General features: G+C 60.3%; 2 protein-coding genes across 3 annotated transcripts in view; both read left to right on the forward strand.

The window, feature by feature from the left end:
- The window catches only part of PLG (plasminogen), a 410,665-nt gene that overhangs the window by 228,384 nt on the left and 167,841 nt on the right, over nucleotides 1-14,440 (forward strand). The window lies entirely within an intron of this gene.
- Nucleotides 1-14,440, forward strand: part of AGPAT4 (1-acylglycerol-3-phosphate O-acyltransferase 4) — a 33,660-nt gene that overhangs the window by 12,413 nt on the left and 6,807 nt on the right. The window contains exons 2-5 of the mRNA XM_059699886.1: nucleotides 7,238-7,407; nucleotides 9,734-9,895; nucleotides 10,948-11,101; nucleotides 12,724-12,826. Coding sequence (XP_059555869.1) covers nucleotides 7,238-7,407; nucleotides 9,734-9,895; nucleotides 10,948-11,101; nucleotides 12,724-12,826 — 589 coding nt within the window. The remainder of the gene's footprint in view (nucleotides 1-7,237; nucleotides 7,408-9,733; nucleotides 9,896-10,947; nucleotides 11,102-12,723; nucleotides 12,827-14,440) is intronic.

A 14,440-nucleotide genomic window follows, 5' to 3' on the forward strand; every position in this document is an offset into this window, starting at 1 on the left:
GGGGTTTTATTCCCTCCCTAACTTCAGGGGAAAATCCCTACCTGGGGATTCAACCTTTCTCGGAGAGGTGACCTTGGTTAAAACACAGTGCCAAAAAGGTGAGCAAACATATTAAGAACCGTATGCCATATATGCCAGGTCCCTTGAAACAGCAAGGATGGACCGGCTCCCGGCATAACCTGGAATTGAACCCGGGACCCTTCAGTCCACAGGCTGGCGCTCTATCCACTGAGCCACACCGGCTAGGGCTACTTACCCCCTTTTAAAATTAGGAATTAGTAACACAAAACTCTTCTGCATCAGCGTGCAGGGTAGAAGTGCGTTCGTACCCTTCCACTGCCCCTCCCCCAGCCGGGGCCAGCCACCTCCCCACATGCCCACTGCCACCCTGGCACCAGTGCTGGGCTCCCTGCTCCTGCGTCCTCCTCAGGCACAGTAGTTAGCTGTGCGGGGATTACCGAGGACACCGCACAGATGCCAGGGCCTCGGCATTCTTGGCCTCGGTGCTCCCGGCTGCCAAGCCCTCGGGGTTCGGTGACCAGTCCTGCGCCCACTCACCGGCTTCACTCCTGATCCGAGGAAGCTCAGCAAACCCCAGGAAGATGGCTTCCCAGGGGCCTTTGAAAGAGTGAGATACGCCCCAGCCGGTGTGGCTCAGTGGATAGAGCGTCAGCCTGCGGACTGAAGGGTCCCAGGTTTGATTCTGGTTCAGGGCACATGCCTGGTTGCAGGATCGATCCCCAGTAAGGGGTGTGCAGGAGGCACCCGATCAATGATTGTCTCTGATCATTGATGTTTCTGTCTCTCTCTCTCCCTCTCCCTCTCTGAAATCAATGAAAATATATTAAAAGAAAGACTAGGATGTAGCTGAGGCACGGGCCTGTTACTGAACCTTTGCCAGGGTTCTGAGACACGTGCCCTGCACATTCATGAGGCTGGCAGGGCACAGAGCGGGGACGCCAACAACACATTCCAGGTGGCGGCGGCTCAGCCCGTAAACCTGCTCGCGGGGTCGGAGTGACCGTGGGAGAGCCACTCGCTTCCCTTTGGTCATCTGCGGATTGGGGAGGAAGCGCCCGTCCTCCAGGTGGCTGTCGGGGTCACAGGCGGTGACGGTGCGAGGGACCCGCAGACCTGTCCTCGCTGCTGCTCAGCCTTGACTCAGAGTCCAGCCCTTCCCCTTCCCGCTGCCTTCCTAGAGCCACAGTGGTGTCTGTTGCCATGGCGACGGCCAGTCGATAAGGACTCAGACTGCCAGGCTCAGCCAACAAAAATCCAGGACTCCCAGTTACATTGGATTTCACACAAGCAGCCAGTAGACTTTGGGGAGGTGCGTGTCGGAAATGCACGGCGCCTGCTTTGGCGAGTCTTTCACTTGGTGCCGGGTGAGGCGGACTTGGGCCACGGAATGATGTGCAGTTTATCTGACATTCAGAGGCCACCCGGCCCTTCGTATTCTCTCCGGCAACTCAAGGGGCACAGGGTGTTACCTCGTGGGAAACACAGTAAGAAGTTGCGCTTGAACCAGCTGGTGTTGGGGAGTTTCAGACCCATCGGGTGACCTCGCTCATCCCAAGTCGAGCAGAGTAAACTGTGTACATCACCCTCGACAAGTGAGAGTCGCTCTGGTGGAGACGTCCGCCTGGTTCTGGAGCAGCCCGTGGGCTCGGGGCCGAGGGAAGGAAGCCAGGTCTAATGTCAAGAAAAGGTTTTTAAAAACACAATCCCAGGACTGTTGCTCCCGCACATTCCTGGCCCTGAAAGTTACTCTGGGAGTTGTGTGTGTGAGAGCATCTTACTGCTCCCATCCTTTTCACACTCACACTGTATGTATTTCTCCGAGCCATGAATTTGAATTACAATTATACTCCAATGAGGGGAAGATGAGAGAAGATATTAAGTAGATGAAAAGTTAGAGCCAGTATTTATATTAAGTAGATTTTAAACTTTGCTTTCAATGTTCCTAAAGAGACTAGTAATTTCTTAATGTTGCTTTAAAAATAAAATTTAAAAAATGTAATGGGCCCTGACTGGTCTGGCTCAGTGGATAGAGCATCAGCCTGGGGACTGAAGGGTCCCAGGTTCGATTCTGGTCAAGGGCATGTACCTTAGTTGCAGGCACATCCCCAATAGGGGCGAGGTTCAGGGCCCAGCCTCTGGGTGCTACCGGACTAAAGGGGTCCATTTGCGAGCGTGCGTCAGAGCCCGCGAAGACTCGGACGGGGTTTTGCAGTGGAGAAAGTTAGGTTGACTTTTAGGAAGGGGCCCACGCTCAGGCAGGGATGGTTTCACAGGGGGAAACCGTTAGTCACGGTGCCACGGGAGTTGGATCCAGGTCAGGCCGTGGTCTCTGGTCGGTCAGCGCTGGGGAAGGGGTAGCTGATCAGTGCGGCTGGTCCTGAGGCAGCCAGGCCGGCTTCTCTGGTTTTGCCGCTTTTCTGGGCCCGGAGCTGAAACGCACTGAGGCCCAGATGGTGTCTCTCTTTGGCCAACGCTGTCTCTGGGGCCAGCAGAGCCCAGGCTTCCTTCTCTGATGCTGACCAGGCCCTCGGTCCTGAGGGCTGATGGTGGGGCCAGGCCAGGCGAACAGGAGGGCTTTCCACGCTCTCCCACTCGGGCTTCCGGAGCCTTTGTAGACGTGTCCCCGGGTGGCCATGACACGGTAACTGCACAGATGTCCGCGTGCCGGGCCCTGGGCTCCCTGCTCAGTGTCGGCGGGCGGCCTGGGCATGTGAGTGGGGACGCTTGGAGGACTCTCGTGGGTGGAGTGTTGCCCTACAACTGGGTGTCAGAAAGAAGGCGCCAAAGCCAGGTTGTGGCCAAAAGGCACGGGCAGGCCGGTGAAGTAAGGAGAAAGCGCCCAGAATAAAGGACGGGCCAGTGCCCGCGTGCGCACAGCGCAGTCAGGAGGCGAGGAAGACAGTGTACCCGCCCTTGGACCTAAGATTTCATGGAACTGGGCTGGTATGGCGCCTGGAAGACGGGCGTGGTCGGAAGGTGGCCGTGGCCTGGAGGGGTGGGCGTGGTCGAGGAGGTGGGCCTGGGGAATGGAGAAGTGAGAAGCGCTTGGCCTGGCCGGTCGGGGCGGGCACAGAGGACCCCCCCCCTGAGCCAAGGATGGGGACCTGGCTGCCTCCACATCCTCGAGGTGGGGGCCAGCGGGCAGCGGGTCTGAGTCAGGATCCCCAGACTCCGCACGAGCGCTGGGCGGCAGAGATGCAGCTGGTTATTTAACTCGACGCCCGGGAGTGTCTCCCAGGCTCCTGGGGCGGCCCAGGGGACACCAGCTGGGAGCAGAGCTGCCACCAAGTGTCCGATGTCCGGTTATTATTCCGATTTCTGTGCCGGCCCTCGGGCCAGGTGGGCGCTTGGGCCTGGGAACGGCCTGCAGGTGCAGGACCAGAGCAGGCAGAGGCCGTGTTCCTGAGCCAGAAACTTCCTATTGTTGCATTTAGGAGTGTTTTGAGGACAAGATTTAATTGTTAACCTAAATAATTATGGGTGGAAAGTTACATTATAAAAAGCTATTATAAATACATAATTATATATACTTATGCTAGAGATGACATCATTATATATGTGATCATGTAATTATTAAAATCAGATAAAGTTAATTATGAAAATACCATTTTCCTTTGTTGCATCTCTGCAGCTGGGGAGCCTGGCGGCTGGCACGTGTTTACACGCAGGGCCTCCGGGTCTTTTCTGCAGGAACCTGGTCTCCCCACCTGACCTGAGTTCTCCTCGCGGGCGCTCCTGCCCGAAGGGCCCAGAGGGAGCGGGGTCCGCAGTCCTGTCCGCTGTGAGGAGCCGACACTTGGGGGAAGGTTTGGTGGGAAGGAGGGGTGCCGGGCCCGGGAGGGTCTTGGCTGTGGTCTGAGATCTTGCTGGGTGTTGAGGAAGCGTGGACTCTGGGATCCAGGCCAGAATGGAGCCCAGCTTCCCATACGCTGCGCCTGGAGAAGTCGGGGCGAGGACAGGGCAGGCTTCGGGGGGACAAGAGGTGTTGCCAGAAGTGGACTCACCAGGGTGTCTCTTAGTTCTTTCCTGGCTGTGTCTCTCTGTCCCTTAATCATTTCTTGTGCTGTCACAGCTATGTTAGCAGCAGCAGTCGTGTCGGGAGCAGAAAAGCGCTGGGTCCAAGCCAGGCACGTGTTTAAACACTTGGAATAGTTTACACATTGAATAGTTACAACAAACCTTTGAGTGTCTTTATCTTCCAGGGGAGGCCCTGGGCTCGGGTCCACCTGTGTGATTCCTCTTCTCCCTCCTCCCTCCCAATGCCCCCCCCCCCGCCCCCCATATAATTGTGGTTCTTCGTGTCTTTGTAACTTTGAAGCTCGCTTGTGGGCTCAAGTGTCCCCTGTCTGGGTTCAGGGCCCGTGATGGGGCCGCCGCGGGCCTCAGTGTGACCACACCCTCATCTGTAAAATGGGGATAGGCAGCTGCTCGCCCAGCGGTGAGCGAGCTCAGGGGATGCTGCTGTTACCGTTTCCTCCTCCTCCACGAACAGGAGTCGGTGTGCCTCTCCCGCCCCCACCCGTGTTCCCGTGGGCTGGCTGATGTGTGTTTGCTGTGTGTAATTCTCTTAGCTAACCAGCACAGCAGGATGCCACCAGGACTAATCTCTACATCAGACCCGGTCTTCCAGCCACGGGGTTTGGTCCTTCCTTGCCCTGGAATGTAGCAGCAGCTGGGACTGTGCCCACAGCCCTCCCAGGCCTTGACCTGAAATAACTGGGAACCGTCCCGGAGTCTCAAAGGAGGCAGCAGCCAGGGAGCTGAGCGGGGAGAACCCCTCTGCCGGCTCCTGGCCTCCTCCTCAGGGAGCAGCCACATGGGCAAAAGCTGAGCATTTTTCAACGGGACAAAGGGTTTCAAACTTGCTGTGTTACATCGGGGAGATGTCTGTTGGGAAGGGCTCACTGCACACACACCTCTGGGGAGACAGCACGGGGCCCTGGCCTGGGTGCAGGCTGGGGCTGGGGCTGGAGCGGGTGGAGGGAGCTGGTAAGTTAGGGGTCAGGGCTGCAGGGAGGGGAGGGGAGGAGGAGGGGAGGAACCGGTTTCTGTGAGGTTCTCGCCAGATCTGATGTGGGGCGGACCCAGGGGATGTGCTCTCTGCCTCCTTTAAACCCTGAGATTTCACAGCCGAGTGGGAAGAGGGGCAGCCACTCCCTCTCTCCTGTGTCCCCAGCAACTCCGTCCTCTGCTTTGAACAAATGCTGACACGTCCATTTAGATTTATTCTGGGGTCTGGGGTCGGAATATAATGGCGGCGGGGGGGGGGGGGGGAGGCTGGGTTAAAACCTAGGGTGTCCGCCCTGCCTGCCTTGTGGTCACGGGAATGTCCATGAGAGCGGACAGGCACTGAAAGGCCGCCGAAGCCTGGGCACCTGTGAGTCTGCTGCCCCCCAGGAGGTGGATCCGCAACCACGTGTGAGCCTGAGCGCAGGATTGTCCCTGCGGGCCCCCTTACCGGGAACCAAACACACGGGATTCTGGGAAATGTAGTTCTGCGCTCCCTAAGGCACAGGAGACAAAGCCACAGGAGGAATTTCACCTTTTCCTCTATATCAGCGGTTCTCAATCTGTGGGTCGCGACCCTTTCACAGGGGTCACTTAAGACCATGGGAAAACACATATATAATTGCATGTTGTTTTTGTGATTAATCACTGTGCTTTAATTATGTTCAACTTGTAACAATGAAAATACATCCTGCATATCAGATATTTAGATGACGATTCATAACAGTAGCAACATTACAGTTATGAAGTAGCCACGAAAATAATGTTATGGTTGGGGGGTCACCACAACATGAGGAACTGTATTAAAGGGCCGCGGCATTAGGACGGTTGAGAACCACTGTTCTATATAGTTCCGGACAGTGTGACTCTGTGTGTGTGTGTGTTTGTGTGTGTATAAATTTGGTGAAAAAAAAACAGTTAAAACCTTGTGTTGAGGGGGCCGCTCACAGCCTACTGAGATGAGTGAGGAGCCAGGCCCTCCACTGTCTCCTGGTCCCAGTAACATCCCTGCATCCAGGGCCCTGCAGTGCCTCCCCAGGGACCTCCCTGCTTCTGCCCAGCTCCTCCCATCTTCACGTTAATACCCCCCCCCCCACACACACACACACCCCTTCAGCCAGAGAGGCCTTTCCAGAAGCCACACTGTGCTGTGGGTGCAAGGACAGCTCGCTGGCTTCTTTGGGAAGCCACTCCTCCCTCTGCTGCAGAAGCCGCCCTGTGCCTCTGTCTGTCCGTCTCTCCACCCTCCCTGGCCCCTTGGGGACCACAGCCTTCGGTGCTATGAACCCCAGGCAGCTGCTCAGTGGCCGCCTGCTGCAGGCAGCGTCTCTGCACAACCCCCTCTAACACCCACGGCATCTCTCCAAGCTCCTTCTGACCCTACTTACAGTCCAGGATGGACGCGGAGGGGACAGGGAAACAGGCCGAAGGTCTCCGGCCAGCGAGCGACACGCCGGGCTGCAGCTAGCATGTGTCTGACACTCAGCACCCATCCGTCCTGGGACAGGTGTCTCCTGTCCCTGCACAGCAGCCCAGGAGGGTAGGAGCCTGATGTTTCATCTGCTGTCACTCCCAGTCCCTGGCATCACGCCTGCACACAGTAGGTCCCCGCCTGCGCACAGTAGGTCCCGGGTGTGTTGAGAGCTCCGTGCTGGGTCCTGGAATTGAGCTGGGTTAGGGGACCGTGCAGCACAGTCCTTGCCTGCTGGGATTGTTGACAGCGGGGACACACTCTCAGGCTGCATCCCGGGCTGGGATAGGCGCTACGAAGGGCCCTGGGGAGCGTGTGACGCAGGGGCATGGCCTGGCCTGGGCCGGGAGAAAACTTGGGTGCTCCGTGTTCTCTGATGGCGTTTATAAGGATCCCATTAGTCCTCCCCTGGCATATTAAGAATTCCATACATCATTTCAGGCTGCCTCTCAGAGCTCTGTAAACAGGCATGAATTCTGATGGGGTTGGGCTTTCTGATTTATTTTTCCCCAAGGAACTTAATCAAGACATGCAAGTGCCTTGTCTTTTCAACGCTCCTCTCCTGCCCTGGAGACTGTCCTGGAGCCACCCTCGTTCTTCCTTCTGCTTCTGGGCCCTCCCGGGGACGGGGACGGGTCCGGGGGCTGATCCGAAGCCTGGCCCCAGCAGTGGCTCCCGCAGAGCGGCCTGGGCCGCAGAGGTGCGTGGGGTCAGCGTCTGCCTTGTGGTCTGTTGCAGAGCTGGTGATGCTGCTGGAGTGGTGGTCGGGCACGGAGTGCGTCATCTACACGGACCCCCGGGCCTACCCCACGTTCGGGAAGGAAAACGCCATCGTGGTTCTGAACCACAAGTTTGAGATCGACTTTCTCTGCGGCTGGAGCCTGGCCGAGCGCTTCGGGGTTCTGGGGGTAAGTTGGACGCCCGCTTGCCTTCCTGACACATGTCTCTCGGTCGCACCCTGACTTGCCTTTGGCTCTCGGTCGTGCAGAATTTGCAGCAGCATTAACGGGTTCCGCTGGAGGCGCTGCTTCTAACCGAAGGTTTTTCCTTTTGAACGAAGAGGCGCTTCCTCCTGTAATATCGATCCGTGGTGACTGTGGTAGGCCGTGGATCACAGTCTGTTGATTTCAGCCTCCAGACACAGGCATGAGTAGGCAGGGCACGCCCACCTTTCTGCAACGCTAAGTTCAGATCTCCTGCTCAGGATCACGTGGCCACTCAGTGGATTTGGGGTTGAAGTCCTCTGGTTTGATGCCACTGCATATTCTTTATTTTTAAAATATGTTTTTATTGATTTGAGAGAGAGGAAAAAAAACGTCAATCCGCTGCCTCCTACACACCCCACACCTGGGATCAAGCCTGAACTCGGGCATGTGCCCTGAACAGGAATCGAACCAGCAACCTCCCGCTTCACGGGACAACACGCAACCAACTGAGCCACACCAGCATAGCAACATTTCATAGTCTTTTTAAAATATATTTTTATTGATGTCAGAGAGGAAGGGAGAGGGAGAGAGAATAGAATCATCAATGATGAGAGAACCATAGATCGGCTGCCTCCTGCACGCCCCACACGAGGGATGGAGCCTGCAACCCGGGCATCACCTTTATTCAGGGCTCAGCAGTGCCTCTGTCTCAGGTGACCTTCAGACAGATCACCTGACTCCCCTCCTGTAGGACTAGCACGTGAGGCTGTGATTCTCTGATTCTCTGGGGGGGGTGCGAGGGGGGACGGACTTCTTTTCCTTTCCAAGGAGGCAGAGGCCCCTGGCTGGCCTTTTCGTCTCCCAGGGAGCGGCCGAGAGGGAGGGGTTTCCAGGAAGCAGCTGGCATTTGCAGACACTCTTGGGCGTGGGCTTTTCTGTAAGCACCCAGGGCCGCGTGGGCCTGGCGGTCTGTCCCTTGGCATTTCACGGTGGGACCAGGGCTCGGCCATGATCTCTGAGAAAACACTGACTGCTCCCTCCTGTTGGTGCGATGCCCTGTGAGCTCTGGGAGCAGGTCAGGGAAGTGCCCAGCAAACGCCACGCGTGTGCAGAGGGTCCAGGTGTTGGAAGCTGAGCGGCCTGCTTGCCGGTCTTTCTGCCCCAGTAACGTGCCCGAGGCCCGAAGGTCCCCGCAGATCCCGTTCGCCGGCCTCTTGGGGCGCGGGCCCGGGAGTGGTGAGCACTCCACACGGTAGCTTCTCGTCAGTGTCTCCCCGGGGGGTGTGGCTGGTTGACCCGGGGCCGCTGGGCTGTTTTTTAAGATCTTGGGAGAAGCCACCAGGATCCCTGATCAGTGGCTGCAGGGCAAGCCCCAAACTTGGCCTGACTCCAGGCCCGGCCCGGGGTCCTGGCAGGCGTCTCACCGTTGAGTCCGGCCGCCTCCCTTCACCCCACGGCTCCCCGGGCATGGGTGCTGCCCCCGTGCTCGCCCACGGACCTGTGGGGACCTGTGCGTCTGCCCTCAGACCTGGCCCTCCTGGCGTCCCTGGTCCTGGCGCCCGGCTCCCTCTAGGGCAGGAGAGGGAGGAAGCACTCAGGGCCCACCCCACGGCCGCGGGTGACCGACGGGCCTCATTCTGCGTGAGGACGCGTGTGAGCCACGTGTGCGCCCACGGCGTGAGTGCCCGCAGGCAGGCCCCGGCCAGCGTGGAAGCCGCCGGCCACACCCCCGGCTGCCTGTGAGGCCTCACGCCTTCCAAGTCTCCCGAGGGTCCCCACTCAGACACCTCACGGGTGTAGTAGAAACAAAGGAACCGGTGAACCCAGGACTGACGGGGACGCTGAGGTCCAGCCTCAGAGGCGCCTCCTGCCTGGAGGTGCGGCCTCGGGCCCGGGCCGTCCTGCTGACTCCGCAGCCCCAGCGGGACCTGGTCCGAGGTTCACTCCGGCCCGGCCCGGCTGTGAGCGTGGGCAGCGTGGGCCCTGCAGGGCGGCCCGGCTGAGGAGTGAGAGAGGTCACGGCTCCTGATGCGCTCAGCGAGCAGGGATGGCGGTGATCACTGCGGACCCTTGGCCGTGGCCTCCAGGCCCTCAGGGTTCCTGCCGGTCCCTGGGCCTGCTCCACACGCCCCCCCCGCCCGCCCCCCCCCCCAGCTCCCCGGCAGCCAGCACAGCCTGGACCTCCAGCCCACGGCGGCCGGGTGCTCCGTGCCCCCTGTGCTCTGGGCTGTCCCCTTTGGCCCTTGGGGCGATTGGCCACGCCTCCTTCTCTAGTCGTTCCCCTCCCTGACCTGGCCCTCGGTTTCAGGGCTCCAAGGTGCTGGCCAAGAAGGAGCTGGCCTACGTGCCCATCATCGGCTGGATGTGGTACTTCACCGAGATGGTCTTCTGCACGCGCAAGTGGGAGCAGGACCGCAAGACCGTCTCGCAGAGCCTGCTGCACCTCCGCGACTACCCCGAGAAGTACTTCGTACGTGGGCCCCGCGCCGCCCCGCGCCCAGCAGCCTGAGGGAGCAGCCTGGCGTGTCCCACACCTGCCCGGCCGCCCGCCTGCTGCCCGCCCCACTGTGCGCACGCTGCCCGCCCCACTGTGTGCACAACACCTCTGTCCTCCTTCATCTGAACTTACTGTGTGGCAAGAAACCCCAGGATGCTGTTGCCGAACACACTCAGGATTCTCTCTCTCTCTCTCTCTCTCTCTCTCTCTCCCTCCCTCCCTCTCCCTCTCCGCCTTTCTCTCTCTCTCCCCCGCTCTCTCTGTCATATACACACACACACACATACACACACTCATCATACTATTGTCTCTCTCACACACACTTAGAATACTCTCTCTCTCTCTCTCTCTCTCTCTCTCTCTCTCTCTCTCTCTCTCACACACACACACACACACACACACACACACACACACACCGGCAGCCAGGTGTCCTGCCCTGAGCTGTCAGCGGAGGGTGGCCGACTCTGGGTTCACCCTGAGGACAGGTGGAGAGAGTTGCCATGCCACCCCCTCTGGCCATGCCCAAAGCCTTCTGGGTCCCTGCGTGTGACTCTGCGTGGGATGGGGTGGGGGGTGGGCCTGTGGGATGGGTGTGACCCAGGTCCCTGCGTGTGACCGCGTGGGCTGGGGGCATGGGCCTGCGGGCGGGAGTGACCCGGGTCCCTGTGTGTGACCGCGTGGGCTGGGGGCGTGGGCCTGCGGACGGAGTGACCCGGGTCCCTGCGTGTGACCGCGTGGGCTGGGGGCGTGGGCCTGCAGGACGGGAGTGACCCGGGTCCCTGCGTGTGACCGCGTGGGCTGGGGGCATGGGCCTGCGGACGGGAGTGACCCGGGTCCCTGCGTGTGACCGCGTGGGCTGGGGGCATGGGCCTGCGGACAGGAGTGACCCGGGTCCCTGCGTGTGACCGCGTGGGCTGGGGGCGTGGGCCTGCAGGACGGGTGTGACCCGGGTCCCTGCGTGTGACCGCGTGGGACGGGGCGTGGGCCTGCGGACGGAGTGACCGGCCGTGTGCGTGTCCCCTCAGTTCCTGATCCACTGCGAGGGCACGCGCTTCACGGAGAAGAAGCACCGGGTCAGCATGCAGGTGGCCCAGGCCAAGGGGCTGCCCAGCCTCAAGCACCACCTGCTGCCGCGCACCAAGGGCTTCGCCGTCACCGTGCGGAGCCTGAGAAATGTAGGTAAGGACGCTCCGGCCCCCCCCCATCCCCCCCTCCCTCCCCACCCTATCCCCCCCCCCCCCCCCCGCGAGGGAACCGCCCGCACTCCACAGGCACAGCGGTGCCCTTGGCAGGGCCCCCAGCTCACCGTGGCAGCCGGTGGGAGGGGAGGGGACAAGGACGGCACCTCCCTGGTGGCCAGGGACCAGGCACCTGGTGTGGGCGGTGTGGCCGCTGCCTGCATGCCTGAGCACACAGTCTCTCTCTCTCTCTCTCTCTCTCTCTCTCTCTCTCTCTCTCTCTCCCCCCCCCCCCCCCTCACACACACACTCTGAGGCAACACTGCCCTCCACTGCTGGGCACCAGTACTGCAAGGCCGTGGCCATGGGGAGTCCTGGGTCCGCCCTTGGGTCCGGTGTGGCCCACACCCTGTCTGCCTGGTTAGACCAGGTGGTGGTTTTTGGGGGTTTTTCCTTTTTTTTTTTATTTCAGAGAGGAAGGGAAAGGGGAAGAGAGAGAGAAACATCCATGATGAGAGGGAATCATTGATCGGCTACTTCCTGCACGTCCCCTACTGGGGGTTGAGCCCACAACCCGGGCATGTGCCCTGGACTGGAATCAAACCCGGGACCCTTCAGTCCGCAGGCCGGTGCTCTATCCACTGAGCCACACCAGCCGGGGCCCAGCTGGTTGTTTTGCTTTGCGTTCCCTGCTCCTCCGCCGGTACCTGCTGCCCCGAGGATGCACGGTGACTGGCCACCTGAGTTTGGGCCTCGGCCCCGCTCGGTGAGAATAAGAGGGAAGTAGCGGTGATGACCCAGCCTCTTGTCACAACTTCCTGCCTCCTGCTCAACCCGCCCCTCAGGTTAGAAACCCCATTCTTTCCTGCCATGCACCAGCCACCCCCGCCCCACAAAACCAAAAAACCCTGCCCCTCGTCTCCGCGGGGATCTGGGCCGCTCGGCTGTGTGCGGGGTCAGGCTGGGCACTGACCGGAGGGAGAGACACAGCCGGTCCAACGTGGCTCTGTCCACACGGCCTCGCTCTTTGGCCTGGTCCTCAGGCCTCCTCTGCACCCCACGACGCCCCAGCTGCTCAGGGTCAGGGCCAGGCGGCGGGGTGTGGACAGCGAGGGCTCTGCGGGGTGCCCGGCCCAGGCAGGGCATTTAAAATCCCGTCCTTGTTTGCTTCTCAGCCAAGTGTCGAGGGGCCGCAGTTCAATTCCTTCCGAATCCCCGGTGTCGCGGTCCAGCGCAGAGCTGCCCGCCTTCCCGGGGAGACGCCTGGGGGCCGAGCTGCCCCCGCCCCGGGCTCAGCACGCCCTCCGCGCGCCCCTTCGCTGGTTCCGCTCACGCCGCCACGTGCGGGCCGGTGGGGCGCGCCTCCGGGGGGGGGGGGGGGGGGCCACGGCTGACCCCCGGCAGCGTTCCGGTTTCCATCGCTGAGTCTCAGGGTGCCTTTCGGGCTCCAACACGTGACGCGCGGTCACACTGAGCTGTGGCCGGGACAGGAAGGCGAAGGAGCCGCGGCCGCGCCCCCGATAACCGCTCGCGCTCCGCTCACTGTTTCCCGTGTGTGTGTCTGCGCAACAGACCTGGGCTCACACGCTCTATACTGCTCTGTATTTGTTTTATTTTTTATAGTTTCAGCTGTATATGACTGTACACTCAATTTCAGAAACAATGAAAACCCCACCCTGCTGGGCGTCCTGAACGGCAAGAAATACCACGCAGACATGTATGTCAGGTGAGTGGCCACGCCCCTTCCAGGGAAGACCACGCCCACCCGAGGCGACCGCGGCCCTGCTTCCCCTTCTGGGACTGGCCTGGTGCCCCTGGTCCGCAGCCTGTGCTGGACCCAACGTGTCCCCGGCTGCAGTCACATGATGCCCTCACGGGACAGCCCCCTGTCCCACGGTCAGTACCGGCCAGGGCTCCCCGCTGGTCCTCCCTCGCCAGCCCTGGCCGTGGAGCTCAGGCCGGACAAAGGGACACCAGGATTCACAGCCGTTGGGAGACGAGTGTGAGGGCTGTTTTGTGGAGCCCCTCCTGGAGGAGTGTCCACTGCGCACACAGACAGACACGTGCACATGCCGTGGCCTCTCACGTGTGTGCGGAGCCCAGGGTTTAGACACCAGTGCAGTCGCCTCTGAGCAGCTTACAGAGGGGCCCGGCCGCGCCTGCCACCTCGGCAGGATTAGCGGAAACAATGAAGACGCAACCGTGTGATTCACGCGTTGAGGCCCCACGTGGTGACCCCGGGAGGGGCTCGGGGACTGGGATTTAGCGGCAGATTGTAGTCCCCGAAGGTCTGCACCGCCACAGCTGGAGACCAGCCAGGTTTTGTAGAACAAGGTTATCGCTTCAAGGCCTCACGGGTGCTCAGTGGCACAGGCCGGAGAAGCGCAGAGCTTGAGCCCTCCCCCCCCCCCCAACACACACACACACACACACACACACACACACACACACACACACCGGCTGCAGGAAAAGCTCCAGCTTTCCTGGTGGACCCACAGCCTCAGTTAAACCGTTTTCTATCTCAGAGCAACTCCGGTTCCCCCTTAATGGGGAAGAAGCATCACCATTAGGGCTGCTTCCTTTGTAAACCCTGCAGGGGACCCCCTTATCACCTAGTGGGAAGCCCTAGGAGGGGGAGGGGGCGAGCAGCACCCCCCCCCCCAGAGGAGGCCTCCCAGTGTTGAGGTGAGGCCTGTCCCCCTAGTCCAGTGATGGCGAACCTTCTGAGCTCGGCGTGTCAGCATTTTGAAAAACCCTAACTTAACCCTGGTGCCGTGTCACACATAGAAATTTTTTGATCTTTGCAACCATAGTAAAACAAAGACTTATCTTTTTGATATTTATTTTATATATTTAAATGCCATTTAACAAAGAAAAATCAACCCAAAAAATGAGTTCGCGTGTCATAGGTTCGCCATCACTGGTCTAGTCCCTTCAGCACCTGCACTTGGGCCACCGGGGCCGGGGCTGGGGGAACCCGCTGCAGGATGTGAGCCTGGTGTGGGCGGTGTGGGAGCCATCTCGGAGGGGGGCCATCTGGGAGGGGGGCCATCTCGGAGGGGGGCCATCTCAGAGGGGAGCGCAGGAGTGAGGGGGAAGCAGCCCCCTTCGCACCATCCGCCCTCTGGGAAGGCCCTCGTGCGTGAACACTCACCTCCTTGCTCCGCAGGCCCCTTAGTTAGACATGATGGAGCGTGTCCTTGCTGCACCCAGCCCCTGCCAGCACCAGCGGGGGGGCGGGGGGCTCCTGAGCCCTGCGGCTGGGAATCCCAGTTTCTCCCCGGAAGCATTCGTGCCCCCAGACACACGTCCTTGTAGCAGCAGAACCGCAGAGCCTGCC

This window comes from Myotis daubentonii, chromosome 6, assembly GCF_963259705.1.
Source record: "Myotis daubentonii chromosome 6, mMyoDau2.1, whole genome shotgun sequence".
Classification (NCBI taxonomy): Eukaryota; Metazoa; Chordata; class Mammalia; order Chiroptera; family Vespertilionidae; genus Myotis; species Myotis daubentonii.